This window comes from Galleria mellonella, unplaced genomic scaffold, assembly GCF_026898425.1.
Source record: "Galleria mellonella isolate WM207_F2 unplaced genomic scaffold, CSIRO_AGI_GalMel_v1 utg213, whole genome shotgun sequence".
NCBI classification, from domain to species: Eukaryota; Metazoa; Arthropoda; class Insecta; order Lepidoptera; family Pyralidae; genus Galleria; species Galleria mellonella.
The window spans coordinates 580,496-605,393 of record NW_026442039.1 but is presented as its reverse complement, the minus strand read 5'-3'; the positions used below and the strand labels follow the sequence as shown (position 1 = coordinate 605,393).

The 24,898-nt window shown below is 31.0% G+C and overlaps 2 protein-coding genes and 1 long non-coding RNA gene across 15 annotated transcripts in view; 1 reads left to right on the top strand and 2 right to left on the bottom strand.

Annotated features, from left to right (window-relative positions):
• The window catches only part of LOC113511964 (transcription cofactor vestigial-like protein 4), a 47,310-nt gene extending 36,754 nt beyond the window's left edge, over positions 1 to 10,556 (bottom strand). Inside the window, exons 1-2 of one of the 2 annotated variants that reach the window (XM_026895699.3) lie at positions 10,190 to 10,556; positions 3,795 to 3,897 (exon numbers count right to left, since the gene is read on the bottom strand). In XM_026895699.3, the coding sequence (XP_026751500.1) occupies positions 3,795 to 3,891 (97 nt within the window). In that variant the 5' untranslated portion in view covers positions 3,892 to 3,897; positions 10,190 to 10,556. Of the gene's footprint in view, positions 1 to 3,794; positions 3,898 to 4,524; positions 4,544 to 10,189 lie in introns of those variants that run through there. The other variant, XM_031913460.2, reaches the window with a different exon arrangement.
• Positions 10,553 to 11,123, top strand: LOC116413565 (uncharacterized). The gene is made up of 2 exons (XR_008252795.1): positions 10,553 to 10,689; positions 10,810 to 11,123. It is a non-coding gene; the product is annotated as an uncharacterized LOC116413565 (long non-coding RNA).
• Positions 11,124 to 12,451: 1,328 nt separating this feature from the next.
• Positions 12,452 to 24,898, bottom strand: part of LOC113511962 (uncharacterized) — a 196,549-nt gene continuing 184,102 nt past the window's right edge. For 8 of the 12 annotated variants that reach the window (XM_052894452.1, XM_052894456.1, XM_052894459.1 and 5 more), the window contains 7 exons: positions 23,486 to 23,617; positions 22,741 to 22,818; positions 21,950 to 22,092; positions 21,021 to 21,251; positions 19,890 to 19,943; positions 19,110 to 19,232; positions 12,452 to 18,404 (listed from right to left, as the gene is read on the bottom strand). In XM_052894452.1, coding sequence (XP_052750412.1) covers positions 19,143 to 19,232; positions 19,890 to 19,943; positions 21,021 to 21,251; positions 21,950 to 22,092; positions 22,741 to 22,818; positions 23,486 to 23,617 — 728 coding nt within the window. In that variant the 3' untranslated portion in view covers positions 12,452 to 18,404; positions 19,110 to 19,142. Of the gene's footprint in view, positions 18,405 to 19,109; positions 19,233 to 19,889; positions 19,944 to 21,020; positions 21,252 to 21,949; positions 22,093 to 22,740; positions 22,819 to 23,485; positions 23,618 to 24,528; positions 24,595 to 24,898 lie in introns of all 12 variants that reach the window. The other 4 variants (XM_052894458.1, XM_052894457.1, XM_052894461.1 and 1 more) reach the window with 4 other exon arrangements.

The window sequence follows — 24,898 nt, the reverse complement described above, 5'->3', positions numbered from 1 at the left end:
AAAGTAAAGCGTTCGACCCACGAAGTGGCAAACTCAAACAAATGTAGTAACTTTTCTAAATGGACCCCAAGTCTAGATTGTTCTTTGTCATAAAACACACTGGTGGTCTAATCTAGTGTAAATTTAGGCACTTCGGTGAACTATATAACAGAAAACTACTGCTGTAAAGCTTGCTAGAATAGTACATTGCGCATTTATTTTAGGTGATTTTAGAGATACAACGATGAGAAATATTTAATTAATCATTGACTGAATACTAAAGAGATGTACATAATACATTTGTGATTGATAAAAGCAGTATATTTAAGTAACCGAAAGGTTTGCATAGAAGTCGCGCTATTGTATTAGGTAGTGGTAAAATGCATATTGAATTTGTTGGTCGTGGTAGAGAGCAGTGGTCCGACCAAATTCCTGAACGCTTTCTCTGGCTGTGTCGCACGCATGCCATTGCCGCGGCCACTGCGGCCGCATCGCACGCAGCGCAACGAAAGTGAGCGCCGACGCGGCGCGCGCCTTCGCTGTCATCGTGTTGCATAATTATCCACGATCCAACCATTGTTTGTAAACAGTCCACAGGCAAGAAACATCATTGAACAAATTGCGTGATAGTATTTTGATTAGATATGCACAGAAGCAATCGTAATTTGCATCACAAAATACTATTCAATTTGGATATTTTTTAACACCTAACGTTTTGCATATATGTAAATCCAGCTTGATTTCCATTGCTAGTAATACTTTAAGTACTTTTAGCACGTGAAGTTCCATTTTTTTATAATGAACAGGAAGGTTTTATTGATGTTTATAGTTAATATTAATTCCGGGTTTGATTAGAGACAGTTATATACGTATAGTTCCTTCGGACATGATCGCAAAACGGATATTTCTACTGAGGGATGCAAACCGGATGGATTTACATTGTGGATCGGCGAAATTCGTGCGGGAAGCGTTTCACGTCAGCAGTTCTTGCGTTACAGAAAGCTTGGTTTTCCCATCGAGGCATAACTCCATTGTTGAGTTGTTTTAGAGAAAGGTTTTAATAGTGTATAATTGTCTCCGAGGTTAAAATGTAGATGTAACTGTTTCCGAGATTAGACGTGAACTTAATTTTTTTTTATTTGGACGATTATTAGCACCCGGATGTGCTGGTTGAGTGCACAGTAAGCAGCAAAAAATGTTAAAACAATTGCCTTGACGGCCATATTCCGGCAGTGGTCATCGAGGAATCGCGCTCAAATTGTCAAAGAAACTTTATCGCGAAACCAGTTGAACACAACAATAGCGTCTTTGTGTCTCATTTAGAGAGGAAGGTCCGCTTCACTAAACTCGTTTATGATATAAGACATATCTACTGTAAAGTTACATAGATAATACAGTATAAGATTCAGGCTGGTGGTTTCATACATTTTCATATTAACCTTCTAACGGATATGAAAAACTATATAATATATTCAGCAAATATAAATATTGCACAATAATTTCAATCATTGTCAAATAACATCAACTATATAGACAGTTAAATAAAAAATGTCAGCTACATTACAATAAAACATTATATCTGCCATGAATAGGATGACTATTAAGCATTGCGAGCTGGATTATGGAATGCGACCCGCCTACAACTCGCCTCACCGCGCCGGCCGTTGTGGACATCGTAGCACGGAAGCATTAGTATAATTCTAATCATACTTACGGGCATTAACAAATTATTTAACTATTTTAGCTTACAATCCATTGAATGTTTATAATTCTGTTTATAAATACATTATACTGTTTGTAACACAGATTTTAGATATAGGTTTGAAAATACAATAGTAACTATCCTACAAAACCGTAACCATCCATCGCTTGTACGGTGAATTACAATAAAAAGATGAATTAGATACAATTTCTCAGCAGTGAAATTATATTAGATGAAATCTGTGGTATTATTGTTTAACTCAATAAATAGTGTTAAATAACAAATTAATTAGATTTAACAAGATTTCAATGAAGGTCTTGTTTTCCTTAATTAGGTATATTTAGTTATTTGTATGTAATGAAAGCTTTTAAAGCAATAATAGCTTTATGATTAAACATATATGATAATAGTAAGCTATTATGTAATTAATTTAAATTCAAACTAATTTCAATGGCAAAATTACTTTGATTTTAAAATTAACTTTCTAAACTACTGAACCGATTTTGATAAAATTTCTATGTGACTAATTTATATGTAACTATATCCTTCCAGATATAAAAATAATTTCCCAAATCGGTCTGTGACTGATAGAGTTATATAACATAAAAAAGTACAAAATAGTGTAATTATTAATTTACTGAAATATAAAAAAAATATTATATATAATATTTCAATTTTACTAAAACTTCTATGAAAAAAATAAATGTATGCCATATGTATCGATTTTAATCTTTTATTCACTTGTTCATGACTAGACACATTTATTACATATACGTTTAATCGGTTACTTTATTATCTTTTTATCTCAATATTCCTACAAGGTATCATCTGTTACAATACTACTTATTTTCAGTTCTTTACTACGGCGTGGAATCTTGAAAGCTAATCTAGACTTCAAGACAAAAAGTTAGAAGTATTTTGAAAAGTGGATGTAGAGAAGGATGCTGAAAATATCATGGATGGATTGAGTAAAAAATGAAATTGGTTTTGCAGAGGGAAAACAAAAGCTTAGAACAAATAAAGACCATTACAATAAGAAAATCCAATACTTAGGTTACATAATGTGAGAGTTACAAATAAACTTTAGTGCAATTATAAATTATTATTAGGGAAGATAAAGTGCCGCAGTATATTTGGCCGAAGATACATTTCTTGTCTCAAAAATCGAAGTATGAGGATAAGACAAATCCTGTAAGATTGATTTAATATAGGTAGCTTCCTATCAATGTCCAATCATATCCTCTGTCTCGATAAGTAGTTTGTAGTTTTTAAACGTGAATCCAGTTTAATTATATTTGAATCTTGCTTTCAATAAAACCGTTATTTAGAATTACTGCGAAATCTAATAATGTTCGCATAATTCACGTGTATAACTCTAGTCTGTATGTGTAATGCTAACTGAATTTATTTCCTTTATAACGTCAGGAATTTCCTCAATACTCATTAAGTAAACATACCTAGGTAACTCGATAAGAATTTTCGAACTCGAACGGTAAAAACATTAATATAATATTCCTGTATTGAAGTGTAAACAAATTTTGGCTCCAATTTCAAGTATTAAGGAAAATTTTGATGATTACTTTTCTGTTTTTACCTATCTCGAATTATTATAATTATTTATTAGACATTTTCATTCATTAAGTATCCTGTGACCCTATGATCCTTTTCGAATGGAGATATATTAATTATCATTTTATATGCATATTCATATTGCTTTAACCACTGTAGGCGTAGGTTATTGTAATCATTGAATTCCAATCAACTTTTTTTAACAAACGTGTGGGTTTATATTTGGATGGAACGTAAACTTTGCTGTGCTTTCCACGATTACGAATACCTACCAGGCAATTAGTTGTGATACAGCTGAAATAATTTCTAATGGAATAGGTAAGGTTATATGTTTATATTATATGAATAGAATATATCAAGTATTGCTTTATTCTTCCTTTATTCAATAATGCAACGTTTACTTATTGCTCGATTTGCCCACTGGTTGACACGTGACAATTGACAGGTGACAAGTGTAAAATGTAAAGAAAAGATTATACGATATGATTTACTATATCTTTGCCATTAGTTTCAAATAAAATTATTTATATAAAAAAATACTTACCAAAGCTATCGGAATCACTGGCGGGGTAAGCTGGACACGGCTGCACCATTGTGGCGGCCCTTGATAGCACGTCCAGGGCTGATTCCACCTTCTCCATTATATCCTAAATAATAAAAGTTTTATATATTTTATAAATAAATTTAAAATATATATTTTAATGTATAAAGTAATTAATACATTTTAGTGAAAATTATAGTAAAGAGTTTACCGTGTTTACACCCTGCGGAGAAATATATAATTCTAGCAAAAATTTTACCTTAAAAATTTTAAAAGCAACACACGTAAAATTTTTGCTAGAATAGATAGAAACAGATTATAAAATTTTATTGTTTAGCTGTAATTTATGCAGTTATGCAGCTATATTCCGGGATATGAACTATCGAAGTTAAGAAACCATGTACTATAGATTTCCGTGAAACGTAAGTGGGTATATAACGTATTTATTGCATAGCACTTCGTAAACACAGATATAGTTATGAGTATAATTATGATTTATGATAACAACTATGTCATTCGTAGTGAATATAAGTTATTAATTTATTTCTGTAGGTAGGTACGTGTATAAGTATATGAATATTCTACCCGTGACAATAAATTTTAAAAGATGCTATTACAAAGACCGCGCTGAAATTTGCATGCGTCAAAGGAATTCATGTCTGGCCGTAAAAATATTTGGCTCGCTGGATGAAATGTCTCGGACTAAAAGCAATAAGGCATGGCATGCAAATACCGATTCGGCGGAAATTCCTCATATCACATTAACGGCTAGACGGTGAACAGACGTGCGCCAAGTCGCGCGAACACCACGTAAATAAGCCAGGAGTAAGATGATCAGACAAAGAGTTGTGAAACGTGGCCGTCAGGCGCATACCGGGAGTGCTCGGGAACTCAGCCAATGGACAACTATATCGGAGATCAGACATGTAATTTGAATGATGAAAACAGTATCTCTTAGTAGAAAATATGAATTGTCAACAGATTTAGTGATGCTTCATCTAGAACGAATAAAATCAATAGTAATATTGGCAGCCTTGGTTATTTTGAAATAAATTTGATTTTTAATAAAAAAAAATTGTACGAATTGGAATAGTAAAAATTGATCAATTAAATGATAGATAGCGGTAACCATCGCCTATACAGGCTGAAATCAAAATAATTTACATTTTCCTTTTAAGAAAGAGTTCTATACCAGTGGAACTGAACATTTTTTTCCAAAGAAAAATGGGCTGAAAACGGACAAAAAATGTTCAACTTCTATTCTAACATATTAAGCTAGTATGAAAGGCTTTAATAGAAGTCTAATAATTTCGATTTTACTCCGTAGATCATCAAAAACACCGTTAATGCCTATAGTATCTTTTAAACATTTTTACTATTACTAATTTTCATTCTTGAAATCAAAACAGCATAGTTGATTGGTGACAGAAATATGAATAAGATATAGGTACCCAAGCAGATGGCTTTGTAGTAAAAGGTTACATAGGTACAGAGGGCCTACCATGAAATGTTTTCCGAAATTTCGGAGCCAAACGAAACACAAATTTGATGTTAAAATAACATAATACATGCCGTTTGGAAATATTAAAAATGTTAAAATATTGTTCCTTTGGACTTTTATGATAGGATGTATAACGAACGAAATGTTAAACTCCATTTATTGGTCCGATTTTGGTATAAACAAAAACACGAAATTGAGTACGAAATTTCGGAATTTCATTTCATGGTAGACACGCAGATTATCACAATATCTTTTATAATCCTACGATTAGCGAAGATATTGCGTAATATAAACTCAAAAAACATTCGAATTGTAAACCTTATTCTTTTTAAAGTAGTCGAAAAAAAGAAAGAAATAAAATTGTAAAATTCTGATATTTTATCGCCAGTGATACACACATACACGTGGCATAAGTACACAAACGACACTGTAGTCAAATAAGTTTTTGGACATCGAATGTTTAGCGTAGAGGGTCCAATGCAACACAGTCCTTATCTATGTAAAATTCGAGTTGACTTCCAACCATCCTTTAAGAGATTAAAGTAAAAATTAAACCTTTGAAAATGCCCTAAATGGCAAAATTATAAATCTTTTTTTGTGAAAAAGTAATTTCTAATAATATATGTTTTAGAGTCGAATTTGTCTAAATACGTTTTGCTAATATACTTATTGGATAACACAGACCAAATATTGTGTTAATAATAAATGTAATTTGCATAGTTAAATCGGTATCCCAGGCGAAATATTTCTGTGACGGCCGCCAATACAAACACAACAATGTTATTGCTTAATTAACGAAAATATGTGTGTCGATCTTTGGTATTCGAATAGATAAAACGCAAGCATTAACTAATGATTAATGATACAAAAATATAGAATGCGATTATTTACATTCCAAGCATAGCTGACAAATTTCATAAACGAATCTAGCTGATGAATCTAAATGAGTATAATGGACGTGAAATTCCTGGAATGTGAAGACATAATGGCATTACTTTCAAATGCCGAGACATGATTCTAGTTGTTTTCTCACGCAAGTTTAGAGGTGTGGAAAAAGGGAATGGTAAACAAAACATGGGTATGACGAGTGATGCGATGACTGGGTATACTAATGATGAGGAATTTGGTACATTAACCACAATAGAATTTTTCTGGCCGGAGGCGGAGTCACGAGCACAAGCGGAGACGTTGCGCCCGTCCCTACGTACTGAATAGATCATTTGACACATAGTTGGACGGTCACGAACCACTTCAATGGAATATTTATTGTTAATCATGGAAGTTGACACTTTAGAGGTAACAATAGAGTTGATGTATGATGAATATGATATGTTTGATCCTCTTTACACTTAATTAGTATCTAATATACATGTCAGGATGTTGTCATCACAATATTTTTTGAATTATCATAAATTATTCTATCACAGTCTATTTTTTAGTTTCGTTTTACTGTTCTATACCAAACGAGTACAAATAATCCTTATAATGCGATTTAGTTTGTCCGTTTGTTTGTTATACTTTAATGTCAAGAAAACAGTGCTATAAAGATAAAAGTTGGAGTAGCTAAAATATTGTTAACTCACTTTTATGTTTATGGCAAAAGAAATAATAAAAAAAAGGTTAAGTGCGAGTCGGACTTGTGCAACGAGAGTTCCGTACAAAATCTCTCAACTTTAATTTATTTGTGAAAAAAAAATGGTACATACCACTACAAGGATAGTCCAATGCGAACTGTAGAATATACCAAATCTTGTTTTCTATTGCGTTTTTTATAAAATCACAGGATTAGAAGTAATTACAAGATAATCGGAATATATTTTATATATTGTAGGCAACTAATTATATGAAATTGTTATCACCTGCTAGTCTCCAAACGAAAACCACATGGTGGTCGAGCCTTGACATTCCGTGTGTTAAAAATAATAATCTATTTTAGTTTATACATGAAAAGTTTTAAAAATAATCCCTATGTCCAACGTGTAAGGTTAAAATTGGAGAAGTGGTGATATCTTTTGTCGTTGGGATGCCCGCATTTGGGGTGCGCGTGTATTCTTTTACGACGGTCGCTACCCCTGCTGTGCGCGTGCGCACGTGGCCTTCGAGGGGTCGTCTGCGAGGGAACGTAATCGGCAGATGTTTCATGTAATGTAGGGTTACACGAATTCTCTCCTACTTTTGTATACCTACTTCGAGAATGAAGATATCTACTATAAATACTTAGTGTATTAACTGATTTTTCGTTCTTGTTTACACAACATGTTATTTTGCTAAAGTCTAATACAATGCATACTTAGTATATGTAAGTGTACTTTATATGTTTTCCATCTACTTATTTTTTTGTATATGTAAAACAATGGTATATAAATAGCAATATACAGTGTTATTTTTATTTTACTTGTGAAATATATATATACGCACTTACGCAAAAAGGAAATAATAACATAACAAAATGTTAAAAATATAATCTAATCTATCTTAACCAATAATCATCTATTTATTAAATTATTATTAAGAGAACACTAAGAGTAATGTAATTATGGTTAGGTATTTTATGCGGTGATAAATTGTCATTAAGATTACACCTGTGCCTAGTTTTATTGGTATTTTAGTATTGAATACGTAAATACTTTAGATTTTTCTCCATAGATTAAAATGGTAAGATTTTAATTAAAGGTAAGATTTATATAAAATTTCAGAGATAATGCAAATTGCAGACATAAGGGAGTTTTCGCGTTGCGGATTTTGTCTACGCGTTTATTTCCTGTACGTTTTTTATTATCTTTAGAGGTAGTACCTGTGTGTGATAAAGGTAATGCGTTGATATCTAATTAATTTTAATATTAGATTGGTTGAATATGGTCACATTTCGAAAAAGGTTTTTCAAGAGAGCGATATACAGTCATAATATTAATTGTCTTATAATTATTATAAAGATTTGGTGGACCAAATACAAGACAGACCACATCTATATATTAAAAAACACATTTGATTTTATAAAGAATCTTTCAGTATTAAATTATTATTATTTTTCTTTATATTCAAGAGAAATTATGTTAATTTATTCATCAATGTTTTATTCAATTCAATTATGTACTTCTATATAAGTAAATAGTTTCAGAGTAATGTTTATACCTAGCGATAATTATACTTATTATGTACTTACAATATAGGTAATTGGGTAGATGTTAACCAGGAAAGAACATAGTATTTACCTCATTAATGTTGTTTATATAAGAATTTATATTTTAGGATTAAAGCAATATAGCGTTTTACCTGTAATATTTAAGTTGTGCCAACCGTTAACTGTCCACTGTTGAACATAGGCCTGCCTCATAACAAGAGGGGTTTTTTTAATGGATGATAATGGAATAGTATCCCTGCCTGCGCTAATGGTATACGCTGGCGGGGTACGAAGGAAGATAGGTGAAAATGAAAAGGCAGGTCTTTTTTTTAATGCATGATAATAGAATGGTAACCCCGCCTGCGCTATCGGTATACGCTGGCGGGGCACCAGTGAGAGATAATAGGTAACGATGAAAGCAGGTCAGGTAGCCCATTGTGACGAATTCCATTAGAATTAACTACGATGGTTTCCAGGAGGAACCACGTGCTGGTCGACTTAATAGGGTGTAATGCTGACAATGGGTCAGTTAGATCCCATTACTAACAATCCCATTCCCCTCTAAAAAGGCAGGTCAGTTAGCCCATCATGATGAACACACCTAGAATTCGGCACGGTGGGTTCCAGGGGGGACCACGTGGAGGTAGTCCTGACAGGGTATATTGCTAGCCATGAGACTGGTAGACCGCATTACTAACAAGCCGGTAGTTGCTATGCTTAGCAGGTGGGTTGGCAACTGCAGTTAGGTTTTGGTGTTATTTTAAAAGGGACGTTGCTGCCTATCCCTCGACAATTAAGTTCCTTAGTCGCCTCTTACGACACTGAATGGAAAGGAAGCGTTGGCCCATTCTACGCTGCATGGCATAGAAATATATTTAGAGAATTGTATGGGCTGCGGCTCTATCTAGTTCTATTGTATTTAATAACTACTATTAAATAATTCTTACTGCTAGATCTAGGCAACAGCGTAGTTATATATATATATACCTATACATGTAAGACATATACACAAAAAATAGTAAATAAAACTTATGTTTACGATTATAATCTAAAATAGTCACAGGTATTTTATCAACTGTTGCCGTTATAGTCAATGTAACACTCAACATGCCCATATTTCGCCGACAAGCCTACCGATGTCATTTGGTTTGATTTGTTATAGGCGTTAACCATTATCAGAAAGTTATACACGAATAAATTAATAAATTAATTTCAAGAAATTAATAAAAATGCATGTTTATACAGAAAGAGCGCAGTGTATAATCGACAACTCGATTGAACGGAAACTGTACGGGGTCACATTGGCTAATCGGGCGAAGTTTTATCGTTCTCTTATCGCATTGTACAGACGCTGTGTGTGAATAAAGCGTTCGTACATTACATATCACTCGCATTCCACTCTATTATATTCGCGAAATTCCAATCCATGCCGCTTCACAGACCTTTTTCATCGTATAGCGGCGAAATGTTTTTTGCGAGGCGCGTTCTCAAATAAAACCGGTAGGTAACTTGTATGTACTTATTACATAGCATTGAAATCTTAAGGTACGCTAATAATGCAGCCGTTGAGATATGCTGTGTATAATTTTTTAGATAATATATATTAAAAAAATTTAGGTAATTAATCAAATTGATAGTCAGCTGATAAGGAATGTGTGTTGCACATGGGGGTTATTGATACTATGTTTATACTTATTTTGGATACTGATATCCTAAAACTAAAATGTTGCATAGTAGTACCAAATAGAAAAATATGAAGAAAAAATTAACACTTACGTTGTTTGTTATTCCCAGGAAGTTTTGCAAATTGATTTAATTCACACTATTTAAACCGTTTTACTTTTAATAATTATTATGTTTTACGTCTTTCTGTTTATATCCACAAACTAGTAAAATTTTTATGTTGCTGAAAATTCGTAACAATTGTTTAAACCGGTGAAGAATGAAAATCAATATACTTAGTTTAACTACTGGAACTGCAATAACTCAAGCCACATATATCAGAACAACACGATACGCTACTCGTTTTTGCACCACGAAAAAATGTACTAACTTCTATAGTTTTTATACATTGTCTGTCAAATACGTTATTATATTTGTTATTATTTCATAAGATCCAACTATCGCGCCACGAGTCTATTGACGAAATAGTCGCGTTTGACATTTGAGCCGAGCCCACTGCGATTGGAATCCACGGAATGTCAAATATTTTCAGTGCTGCCATCTGTGTATTGGAATGTCAATTCATTCGAAGGCAGCACACTGGAGTGTTAGCGGTTAGCCTCTTTTACACTATAATTACTTTATTTTGTGATTTTTAGTTTTTTAAAAATCACTTTATGAAATTTTATTTACGAATAAATGCATTTTGATCGAAGCTTTATTAAATTATGCAGTAATTTAAGGCATACGAAAATATAAGCACACGTTTGCGAATATATTGGAATGCGTCCAGTTTTATGCCGCCTTTCGGAGACGTCACCGGCGCAGGCGTGATGGTTGGTAGGCCGCGCTGCTACAGGGTTATCGACACACCGTGGAAGCGGCAAGCAGTGGCTAGGGTCGGCACCACGCCACGCTCGCCTGCCATTCTGCGCACGAAGCGTAGCGCAACTTCAACTGTTTCGGTTCGATACTTACGTTAGAATTTTATTATGTAATTATATTTTTTTTTATTACACTTAATTATTAAAGATGATCTTGTGATGGACTTCCACCTTTTTACATTTCTCTTCCCATTGTTTTCCTTGATATTAAAATTTTAAAAGTGTAGGTAGTTAGCAATTAAACTGTTATCTAAGTAATTCTCTTTAGAAAATAAATTGTTGTAGGTTCCCAGTTTGTCTGTACTTGTATATTCTTTGTATTTATCTGTGATATTGCACATAATATCAATATACAAAATGTTCCAACTTCTAAGTAAATTATCAGGTAACGTCAAATTATTTGCTGCTGATTCATATTGATTACATTAAAAAGGCTTGCTAAATTCTAATAATCGATATAGGGACGTTTTACTTTATTTATAATAGGTAACTAGTAATTCTTAAAGTGGGTTTAGTGAAAAATCTACGTTAGTATTTTACCAATATTATAAATTTGAAAGTGTGTTTGTTTGTATGTTTGTTATCTTATAGAGCCTTAACGACTTAACCAATCACCATGAAATTGGGTATACACGTACCACATGAGATGAAGAAGCATATAGGCTACATTTTTTCTCGACCAGTAAACATACTGTGGTCACGCGGTCGAAGTCGCGGGTATAAGTTAGTATTGTAATAATTGTTTTGATACTTGCGGATTTTCAGCAATGAAAGATTTGCCTTTCTGCTATTGTCTATGTAGATATTTTAATTTATATATTAGATAATTCGTTTAAAATAAATAGATATGATGAGGTAAATTCCCGGATATTCTACTGTACTTTTTTAAACTTATAAATAAATAAGTAATATAATTGAGTAACAAAAATAGTCTAATAAAGCTGTGTCACGGTTAGTTAAATATTGTATAGAAGTCTTAAGGCAAATCTTTGAATTATTTGTTGAAAAAATTATATCCACGCGAACTTTTACTTTACTAATATTAATTCAAATAACAATTAACTTCAATTTTTATATAATTAGAACGGGTACAGAAAAAGTTAGGTAAAGTTACTTAAAAAAAGGAAAAGCAAATTTTTAATCAAGAAATCCATCATTAAAATCAGCTCATAAATAGTAAAAATGTTGCGTATCTTTGAATTCCGTAGTGTGTTACTTTTTTCAAGAATGTTGAAAAATATTATTTTAGATATGGGTTTTTAAGTAGTTAATCTGTTTATAATTACATAACTATATATTTTATACCTTAATGATTATGATTATCAATGCTAGTAACGCCATCTGTTTAAATACGTCTCAAAGTTGCAGCTTTAAAACTTTAATGTCGTTTGGTAAGCAAGTTGTTTAGTAAAATTGAACTCTATATGGCAGAGGTCGCTGTGTTTAGATATATCGATGGGAAAATTAGGTACTATGATTAAAAGGAAATATCAAATAATGACACAATTTATTTTATTCTAACACAACATTTTTAAACATTGAAAATAAATTAACGCATCATTAACAAAAAATAAGCGACAATACATTTTTTTTCTAAACGAGCATTCTCTTCACGAATACTTACCTATAAATGGCAATAAGTCATTATACGTCTTTGCTATATCTAATATTTGGTGTACTTTTTAATTGGTAGCTCATTGAATAATTCGTGTTCATGATTAACATTTAATTGTGGCTTTTGTTCAGATTTAGCTAAATTGACACACTGTGCTGTTACTACCACTATGATTTTTGCAGCACCTAGATAGTGGAGAGTGTACTGAAATTATATCACTGTACTAAGGTACTTAGAATATGTAGGTTGTATAGAATTATAGCGACCGTTCATTAGTAAACATTAATTTATAAACAATACAGAGTTGTAAGAAATAAAATCTTATTTAGGAGACAGAAGGAAGATCTATATAATATTTCTTGTGTTTAATTCAGTTTTTTTTTAGGTATTTGTGTTTCCCCATTTTCCCCTATTATAAAGGACATAAATTATTATAAAGCTATTATTTATATTTCGACAATGTATTTTAGTGAGATTAGGAACTAGTAGTCTCCGAAATGCTGTCTATAAATAAATGTTTACTGCAGAATAGAGGTATCTGTTCTCCCATACAAGCGGCTTACATATATTTGAGGAGATATGTTTTAGTTACTTTGAAAACGTATCATAACAAACAGTACATTTGTTTTCAAAGTTTTTCAGTTTTAAATTTCGGGCGCAAATTATTCTCATCAGATTTTTTTTTAATTAAAAACACAGTGTCATAAATTTCAAAGTCTGAAGTTAAACATCTATAGGTGTCATTTATGTAAATTCAATAATATATTTTTATCACTTTATATAATATTACTTTCTATAATAAAATATCCATTTCGATACAATAAAAACATCTCACTTGGGAATTGTTTAGCAGGTTATTCTATATCTATCACATTAACACGTAGGTCAACATTTGGTTAAATTTATACCTTATTTATTTAGCCTTTACATTAAATATAAATAAATAAGACAAATATTTTTTTACCCGACTACGGTGTGGGAAATTTATTTTGTATAAAACCCTTTCTATGCACCGTGGACAGGGGAAAAAACTAGAATTATTGTTGTTCTTTTAATTTTGGTACAAAATGTATCTAAACATAATAAGATTTATATTCTGTATCAATGTTAATCGAATAGGTATTACAATTTATTTTCAATATTCTCTATTTTGACGCAAAATATATATAACAATATATCTTAAAGTAAAATTGCAATCAAATATCTATACAAACATATAAGGTAGTCTGACCAAGAAAATAATGATTGTATATAAAATTTTCAGATAAATAATAAGTCAATAACAACCAACCACTGCTTTATTATAATTTCATTTCGATATATCTGATGTTTCCTATTCTTTTGAGAATTTTGAGAAATTCTTCCTCATTATAATACTTATTCAAACTATAAAAAAGGTTTTTCAAGATTAAAGGTTTAAGAGTTGCGTTAACAAACGAGTCTTTTTATTATCAAGATACAAAATTAAATAGGCGTATCTAGTTTCTTGATCAGGCTACATAGCACCTCCTTATATCCAGCATAGTTCGTACATATGGATTCTTTTCGTATTAATCTGCAGGTATTTATAAATATATAAGATAGATAATAGTTAAAATCGGCAAAAGAAATAAATTTTATTAAGTATAAAGTCACTTGTACCATAAAGTGTCTAAGAATAGATAATAAATAATATTTTTTTCAATTTTAAATTTTGTAAAAACAATGTGACACTTGTTAGGTATTTGTATTGATAACGTTCTTATATTATATAGGATAAAAACAAAGTTGCCAGCAATATAATAGGTAAAATTAAAAAAATCTACCCATGGCTCTAGAATATATTAAGATAGGTCAGAATTTTGTGAGTTATAAATTAAAAAAGGTAGGTCATAAGTAACGGCATCATACTAATTTAATAGCTAGGCGCAGCCAATAGACCCATGTTCCTTTGGGAAAATTAATAATAATGATTTGATTTTACCCTGTATATGAATTTGGAACGGTACAAATGAGATTACACTTAACGTGAACCATGACCAATAAATACATAACATTAGTTAAAAAACCTGTATTCAATAGAAATAAATTAATTTGTTTAACTATTAATTGTCAGTGAACGTAGCCACTTTTAGACACTTATCCCCTTATTCATAAAAATATAAAAACTCCTACAAACCTATTTTAATTGTTAGACTATTTTGTCACTGTCCATCAAACTGGCAATTCAAGCAAAAGAAAAAGAAAAAACATTTCAATAGTTAAAATAGGTCTATGTGACGTTCGGTGTGTTTATGAATAAGGGGGTTAGTATCCGTTCACACAGATTAGCTTTGAGACGAAAGTAGATTTTTATCGAGTTCAAAATAGAGCTCTCGTGCATTTTCATATAGAAGAAAATCTGTTTGAACAATTGTTTTTCAAATGCAAAATTTAGTATACATCTAACAAAAGGAGTGAGATGTGACAAAATATTTTACTTCGATAATCTTTAAACTCTATTTTAAATGCGATTATAATCTGCTCTCTTTTCCTAGGCTCTCCTAGGCGGTCTGTATGAACGGGCACAATACCTACTCAGTACCTAACCTTATTACCACGTAATAACGTGGCTGATATTAATTTTAATCTATTAAAATTATGTCTTTATAATTAACGAATAAGCTGTGCTTTCATAAAATATTTTTTTACTAGTAGAATACATATATCTAATGTCCTTCCTGTAGCTAAACTAATCATACACTTTGCATTCATTTGTAGATGTCTAAAGTACTTTTTATACAGGAATATATTGTTTTAATATATATTAGAGATAATTTCACATGACTATATGTAGAACTCATGATATTAAAATATAAACTATTAATAAATTTTCGAAAAATCAATATAATTTTTACAAAGATATAAATATATCTATATACTTCTTATATGTAGGTGTTCTTACTTACATTTACGAGTTCAAGAAAAAAAAAACGATAAGCAAAATCTACATTAGATTAAAGAATTTTTAATGTAGAGTGACAACATTTACATGATCTTGGTCGTCTCAGTTTTTGGATGTAACCTTAGACTAAATATGACTAAATAGTTATTTACGTATCGTCGCATCGTATACTGCGCTAGCAGTAGAGTAATCAATAATTAAATAGTGTAATTTTGTAAATATTTTCTTTTAAATAAAGAAATATATTAGTTTCATATTAATGCATCTAATCATTTTTTTTTATTTTTAAGCTAAAATTTTATGTTGAAAAAGGTAACGAAACATATTAATAGCTGAAATAAATTTATCGGGGTTTTAAATATTTTTATATTTACTATTTATGTATGATCGATATGAGATTATAATCAAATATTTTAGACATCTACATCACGCTATCCTTACTAAATAACCCATTTACTACTAAGAATTCACTTATGGGACAGAATTCATTCAACTTAACAATTTTTTATGTAACTATAGTTTCATATTGTAAAGCATACCTATCTACCTTACAACAAATTCTATGAATTATTATGTTAGGTAGGTAGGTATATATCTAGTAATAAAGCATTCGTCGTCATAAGAAGTAATAAAACGCACCTCATAAAATAATGACACATTTGCAAAACATCACATTTTAAATATAGATATGAAATGTTAATAAAACATTTTAAACCAAACAAACTGTAAATTGAAAATGGATAAGCTAATAAGAGAGAAAGATAGGGAGGAGTACTGGTTAAATGTCATTGTAGCTTGTTCTAAATTTGCAAGCCTTGTAATTCTTCTTTAATTGAAAATTGTTTTTTTTTTTTTTTTAAGTATATAGTAAGCCAAAAAGACTTGTAGTTCATAAAATCATAATGAACTTTTCCCTATCTATCCCGTAAAAATTTTAAACACCATAGTTGAGTTGTAGTACTAATGACCCAAAAACCAAACCAAGTATCTGCTTAAAATATTTTTGTTAAGTTATAAAATTATAGTTGTGCCATTATTGTACTAGGTGTGTATTGCTACAGTTTCTCAATATATTTTATTGAAAATGTAAGCAAATTTTGATGATTTTATCGCAAAAACATTCCGCTTTGATGAACAACTGAAACATCCAATCAATTAATTTTTTTTCCTGGACATCAGCCGACTGTCATATATTCGAATTAATACGAGTAATTCCTTTGTTTACATTTTCATTAAATTTTATCGAAACAGATTATAATTATATTCTCACTGATTATGCTATTGTTGGGAATACACACTCACACCCATTTATACCTCCACGTTAAATGTGCAGTGGTGTTATTATACCAAAATTTGATTTTTCTCTAATTACTCTTGTATAGATACCATAATAATATAGATATATTAATAATATAATATTTAATTATAACTTCATTGCAATATTCTCGTAATATAGTACTTAAAACTCCAAGGGGACGGTTTAATGTATTAACTTAAATACGGGTAGGTATATTAATTTAGGAATGTAACTTGGTACTTACTAAGTATATAAATAGGTTTATTATATCATAGAGAAATCTAAATTTGAAATAAGTACCTTATAAATGAAATAAATTTATCAAATTTAATTATGGTGAATTTTTATGACGAATGTTTAAATCTGATACACAATGAAAACTAAACATGTGAAATACTAAATTTAAATTGTATTAATAAATTAGACTTATTTAATATACGCGTCTAAATTTATATTTGGATGGTTACTAAATCTACTTAAAAATGGCACGGTATTACTTTATATACTGTGTTCATTCTTTAGATATCGAAAGTAAAGAAACAAAGGAAACTAATTTATTACAAATTAATGTAAGAAACAATTATTAGAAAATCGAATATATTTATATTTCGGCACATTTATTATCATATAGCCATATTATTTATAGGTAGATAGGTTAACTTATTGTTATTGGAATATTAATATTTGAAATATCATTAGGTATTATACTGTAAATAAACTGATAAAAACAATATTTTTATTTAATTGGGAGACGTGTATGATGTATACGTATGTTATATGTATATCTGTATTTGATTTTCAATAGTTATATTAACGTATTAATTCAGATATATCATAATATAAATTAATATGTTTACATAACTTATAAATAGATAAGGTACCCTATCTATACCTGGATGACATTTCAATAACTGTAGAATTTAAATATAACTGCTGTATTATAATAAGCAACATAGATTGCAATAAAAATTATTACCCTTAATAAAGTTATGTTACCATTAAATTAACAAATATATTAAAAATGATATGTCGCGAAGTTTTTATGTATTATATACTTTTGGACTTATATATAATAATAAATATAATATAATTTTGTATAACAATAGGATACATTTAATTCAAGAAATCTTAAAAGGCTATATAAAACGTAGGCCGCTGAACTTCAAAATTCGATATTCAAAAGGGATACAAAATATTGACATCTAAATTAATAATATTGATTATCCATAATAAATTCTTGAAGCTTGAAAATAAATTTATAAAAAAAATTGCCTGACGAATAACAGAGGGCGATCGCAAGACATCAGTGGCCGAGACGCGTTCTCGTATTCTTCTTGAGCCACTCCTGCGCATGGCATCATCCTTAGAGGCCTTGTTGACGATGAGGCCCCGCATCTCCTGCATTGCGTACGTCGGACACCTAGAGGTCTTCTCCACCACCACAACCCTTCTGGTGGTTCTTCATAACCTTTATCAGTTGGTTCGTATCCTTTTGACCATGCTTTATCAGAAAAAGTAGATATCTCACTTTCGCAAGGCGTGACCGGAGCGCTACGTGTTGATTTTGGTTTATATAGCCGTCTGCTCTCTTCTGATAATGACCCGCGTTTCTGAAATTGTTTTTCGTATATTAATTCTTAGGCATGTTTATAAAAACACAAACACACACAAAACATATTAATTATTTTCTTGGGTATTTCCAAAAAGTATTTTATAATTATTTAATATTTTAATTCGTTACAAATAGCTCTTTTTATATAAAACAATACAACAATAAATTAAAGTTTTATAATACATTTCTGTATTATATAAAAAAATATATGAGTAATATTTCAGACTTCATCCCATCTAACGAAAAGCTCCAGTAATTTTGGCTGTGCATTGATTGATTTGTTTTTACTATTGAAGGATCCCGCGATTAATCACGACCTCAGCTGACGGAAAGTGATGATGTGGTCTAAGATGCACCTCGAGAGCCCAAGAATAGGCTATTCACATTTGCCTTAAATTGGTGCAGATTATATTTGGATGGAAAAGTATAAGCAAGGAGAGAGTTCCATTCCTTGGCCGTATGCATGATGAAGAAAGACGCAAAACGTTTCGTAAATAGTATGTCTACAACATAAGGGTAGATGTTCTCGCACCATCTGGTCGTCCGATGCCAAAAGGGTGAAAAAGAAATCAGATCATGCAGTTCTTGAGCACACTCTAAAATGTATCCTGCAGAAATCGGCGAGTCGCGTAATTTTTCGGCGGTCATTTGATTTTTCAGTAAGTGTTTAACTATAATGTATATTTAAAGTCGGATGTATTACCTTCACAATATCGAAGTTAGGAAGTTTAAAGCGTCACACCTCCTGCAGGAACTTAATTGGACATACACCCTGGCGGTTATCACCTGACCGAATCATCACCATGCCGTCTACCTCATCGCCAACCTATATATAAAAATGTAACACCATAATTAGAAAAAATATTGAACATTGCATTTTTAATGTGTCATTGCTTTTGAGGGAAACCTCAAAAAAAATGAAATTGAAAAATTGCATTTTTTATGAGAGAGTTTATGTGTCTTACATACGACATAATTAGCATACTTATTGGACATCATACTCGTAGATTATACTGTACTACTTATTGCATAAATCGTGCGTCAGTATTTTTGAGAGAAAATATGCTTTTAAAAAAATGTTGCTTCCAACGTTTTTTTTTTAAATAGAAGGAAACTGTTGGTTTAGTTAATTGAATTTCATCACGATGGAATAACTGACCTGCTTTCATCGTCACCTATCATTTCTCATTGGTTCCCCACCAGTGTATACCAATAGCGCAGGCGCAGTTACTATTATAACCCATTAAAAAAAATATCTGGCCTTAATTATTATAAAGCATGGAAATTAATACTAAAATAAATAGTTATATAATGAATGGAAAAGTAGATAGGACACATTTTTATTGATTAAAATTTTATAGCCATATTAAAAATTTAATTCGTCGTATTTTGTTTTTATTTTTGTAAAATAATACTAAACAAACATTAGTTTAATTGATTATAAATGCTATTTTTTACGTTTAATTATATGAAATAATCTTACCTGAATAACGATTTGATCACGAAGAAGCATCAACCCATTGTCACCATCGGATACCTAAAAAATACATAACAAGTAGATAAGTAAGCAAATAATTAGATATTTCGCAATATATTAAATTTATAAGAGAAGATAATAAATAGTACTAATATAAATATATAAATCGCTGTAGGGTAAAATGGCTACTTTATATAAATCACGATTAGGTATAATTAATTTTGTATAAACCAGTTGATGAAACATGAAATATGTAATACATTTTCTTAAATAAAATATATATGAAATGTATTGTAATATTATTAATAATATTTGAGAATTATTTAAAAATTCGATCCACAAAAAAACAGACTTGGCAAAGTTTACACGGAACTAATAAACCATCAGAAACCGAAATAATTACAAACTAGGTTTAGAATTGGCAGGGATGTTGCGCAACATATTCGTATATAAAAATAAAGGTTATAGAATAAAGTAATACGTTATATGTTGAAGTTGTTTAAAGTGGCTATTTTAACTCCCTCGGTTCTCGATCCAGAATATAACCAATATAATCCCTTACCAGACATTCGAGATACAGCCTGCAATATGGAGACTAATCAATTAGAAAGTTTGTACCGAATATTGATTTGATCGAAAATCGAACATTGAACGTAAGAAACGTGTCCACAAGTACTATTGTACCAAACACATCGTTACTGTAAAGTCATAGAAAAAAGTAAACAAGTAGTAGATATACTCGTATAGTTATCTAAGAGGAGTATATGTCTTTTTTAGTACAGAAAAATGCGTTCAAGAATTTTTTTACTACACAGTGACTATCGCTGTCCATAACCACACGCAATACCAGAGAAATTGTAGGTGTGGTGCCGGCCTTTAAAAAGGAATATGCTCTTTGACATCGTATTGGTTCAGAAATACTGCTGTTTGGAAATTAATTCCAAAGCGTGGTTACGCGTAGAAGAAGTGCCTTGAAAAATACATGATGGGAGACCATCACTCATCCAAAGGGTTGAAATGGAATTTAGTGGCTTTATTTTGTGGCGGGTTATACGATTATGTACTTTAGTAACAGATGTAAATCTTAATAATTCCTTAGAATAAAAAAAGGCATTTACTACTAATTTAGTTACTTACTTGTAAATTATGTGTAACTTGTAACGGACGTTCGCCAGCCTGCAGTTTGGTACAATATTTGGAAGGGAAGTAACCAATCTTGCCTAAACATTTGCCCTTCCACCAGTCAGGGTCTGAAGTATCGATCACTGTCACCTTGTATCCAGCTTTTAGGTCCAATTCATCAGCATGACGAGACTTGAAGTTATATAAGATCACGTAGAGATTAGTTGGTAGCAACCGTTGGTGTTTCTGAGGGAAAAAGCAAACATTTTTTTTACAAAGTTCAATATAGACAAATTATATTAAATGCTATAAGTATTTAATTCCAATTAAGTATTTTTATTAGTCAAGTTATATTTTTATAAGATTTTTTAAGTGTAATAGACGATATTTTTTATTAAATAAATCTAGAGATGCGATCATAAGGAAGTTAATTAGATTCTATATATAAATACTTACATAGTTTGTTAAAAACTTAATTTTATTCACTAATAAAATGTTAATAATATTATTTTTAGTTTTATAAAGAAAGTATGCATATATAGATAGCGGGTATTAGATTTAATCCAAACTTCAAATATTGAATTTATTGGAATAGAAGATTTTATACGAACAATAACGAAATACATGAAATATTTATTTCTGACCCGTGTTTCTATACAATCAGGCATACATATGTATCAATATAAGTGTTTGTTTGTTTGTAATATATAGCGTAGTCAGGCACGTTGCTTTGGATAAATGAGGCCTAGGGTTGGATTCTCGACCAAGCAGATTTAGGAAACGAACTTTTTGAAATTGGCTCGAATTTAGATGTACTGGGTCGCGTTCCCAAGCGCTCGTTACCTCATATCTCATACTACAAAGTATCCTAGCTTGACAATCAAATGATTGACGTAATAGTGTGGCCTTATTGTTTGTTTAAGGAGATTGAATGTAGTGCTTACGTTAGATTTATTAACCGGCGAAGGGCACGGGCTGGCACTATTGGATGATAGGCTCTTGTCAGGTTCATCAGGGAGTTCCACGCTGTTCATGCGACCTCCTCGGGTGCTCAAAAGTCTCCTGCTGTGTACCGGTGAAGACGGCGCTACGCACACCAGTACCAATGTTGTATATAGTTAATCATTTTTTTAATACTACTAAGATAGCAAACAAGCAATTAATTTATGGTCATGGGAGGATTTACAATTTGCAATGCTAATGTATTATCAAAACACATGAATATACATCAATATCGTTATTAAATCAGTGCATACAATTTTCAAGTGAGTTTGACTTTGGTATGTGCTGAGTTGTTTATATTTTATGGGTGACGTACTTGATTATGCTTGTATACTTCATATAGTAAAATAAAAATAAGTCTATTGAAACACATCATCAGGTAATAATCTCTCTCATTAATAATTTTGAATTAATAGCTTTAAACTAGTCTGTTATTTGTTATCAACTATAAGATGCAAATATCGTGACAGAAACTACGTTCAATTTAAATATCTACTCAAATAACAAATACTGCAGAATAATAATGCTACGATATACAAGAAAGTTAATAAGTTATATTTAGATTTTTGAATTTTATCAAATAGTGGAATATGAATATAATGAAAACGAAATGGGGATTGATAGAAATATTATAACTAAACAGCGGTATTTTGTTTAAAACATTATTATTAGCAGTAGATAGTATCTATATTATAGTAGATATACATATTATAGCATAATCATGTTAACGTACATGAAACTATGTATTTAGGAACTGTGTGGTTATTGATTCTATTAAAGCCATATCTCATGCAATGTGTTCTGCATTTACCTAAAAAAATATAAGAAAGCATCAATTGCATGCATCAAAAAAGAAAGAAAAAATAATATAAATTTAGTATCAGATATGCCAGAAAGTTGTGGAGAATCTTATATTTAAATGATTTTTTCCAATGTGAAATGAGTTCGAATATGTTTATTATTAGTTTACACCAATTCATAAAATTATTTCGGATGACACGGTGTAAGTCCCCACAGAACATCAAAAGACGACACAAGTAGAGTACAAAAACAGAGCCTTTTGTTGTGATCACCTTTTGAACGACGTCGAAAGCGCACCATATAAGGGAATTCACTAAACAGCACAACACGAGTAAACCTATATGCTATACACACAAGCTAAGCCAAGGGAAACCTGTAGGTGAACATCGGTGTGCTCACAACACTGCTTCACATTAATTTGTCGGAGTCCAAAGAACCGAATACTGTTGTATTATTAACATCATTCATAACTATTTGACCAAAAGCGATCAAATAGTAAGTAGACTATTGAAGCAAACCAATTAAATTAGAGATAAAATAATTAAATTAATTTAATATCATATTCATGACGCATTCAAGAATTCATATGTGAGTAGCTGACAATTTAAAAGCATGATTGCAAAGTTAGAAGCAGGTTATTTGGACCCAGGCATAAAATTTACTAGCAATTATCGTACATAGGACTCGGCTGCCCTGCGAGGGCGGTTGGTCTCGAGTAGGACGCCTTCTCAGCTCCCCACATTCCGGTGAATCCAAGGACAGGCTCTTCATTCTAAGGTTCAACTTTTGGCGTCTCGGCGAATGCGGCGCTACAACAGGTATAATCAGGATCACTTACGCCGTCCCTTGAAATTGTCTAAATCATATCCCTACTATCTTTCACAGAAACGAGTAACATATTACAATAATATTGTCAAATAGTGATAAAGGGCCCGTCACAGTAGTTTGTTTTATGTTATCGTCACCATTTCTATGTTTGTTCCCCTAACTGATGGACATGTGATGATTAATGAAATGTTTATCGGTTAAATGGGCGTAGAGTTTTATTACTCGAATACAAAAAAAATTATTATACTAATGGACTTCAAGATGTTTAAATAAAAAGTTTAGTAATTATGGTCATATTTATAGATTAAGAGCTTTTACAAAATTAAGTTAATTTTTAAATATATTTTTTAATGACAGTAATACGCATATATAAAAACATAACACATAATAATATAACGTACAGCATAATAAGTGTTATAAAAGCTCGTAAATCTTATTGTTATAGATGTACAGTTAAACACTACAAACAGGCAAAATAGTTTTCACTTCAATTACAATAAAGAAAAAAAATACACTATAGAAAAATGTGCATAAGCAATGCAAATAAGAAAAAAAACACTAAACAAAAAAATAGTAACTGTAGAAAGAACGATACCTAGTTTGAATGTGATTCAATCCTAACAGCTACAAGTTGAACTACGCCTAATGCTACTAAAGTGAAGGCTTTCCTATATAATGATATTGCAATGTTTATTTTAATATCTACTGTATTTAGTTTCTATTAATTGTCAGATGCAGCCCGTCATCAGCAGCGTTTTTGGATAACGTAACATAAAAGTGGCACCATGAATGAATTTTATGAAGAAAATTCTCATCGATGCAATGAATTTCTCAATCAACATAGAAATAAGTATTCTACAGGGATTCGCTTAGATACGGTATCTTTTGGTACCAGGTAAGGGACTGGTGCGGTCTGCCTGCCTCAACATTTGGGCACTCTTCGAGTTCTTCATTGACCCTGTGTGGACAAGTAAACAGGTACGAGTCTTTAAATGTATTAAAACTATTATACCTATATCTTCAGACCTGTCGAGTACAGAAGATCCTGTTAGTAAAAGGTGAAATAATAAAAATTGTTACGATCTTGCGAACATTGGCGACGAACTAGATAATAACGATTTTTATTTCGTAGTGTTAGTCGGTGTTAATTGCTCGAAGTGAGTATTTTAAAACGATTAGTGAATTGCTGTGAAGCTGAGACGTGAATATTGTACGAGTTAGAATTGCAGATAATAAATATAATGAATAAATCGTGTTATAAT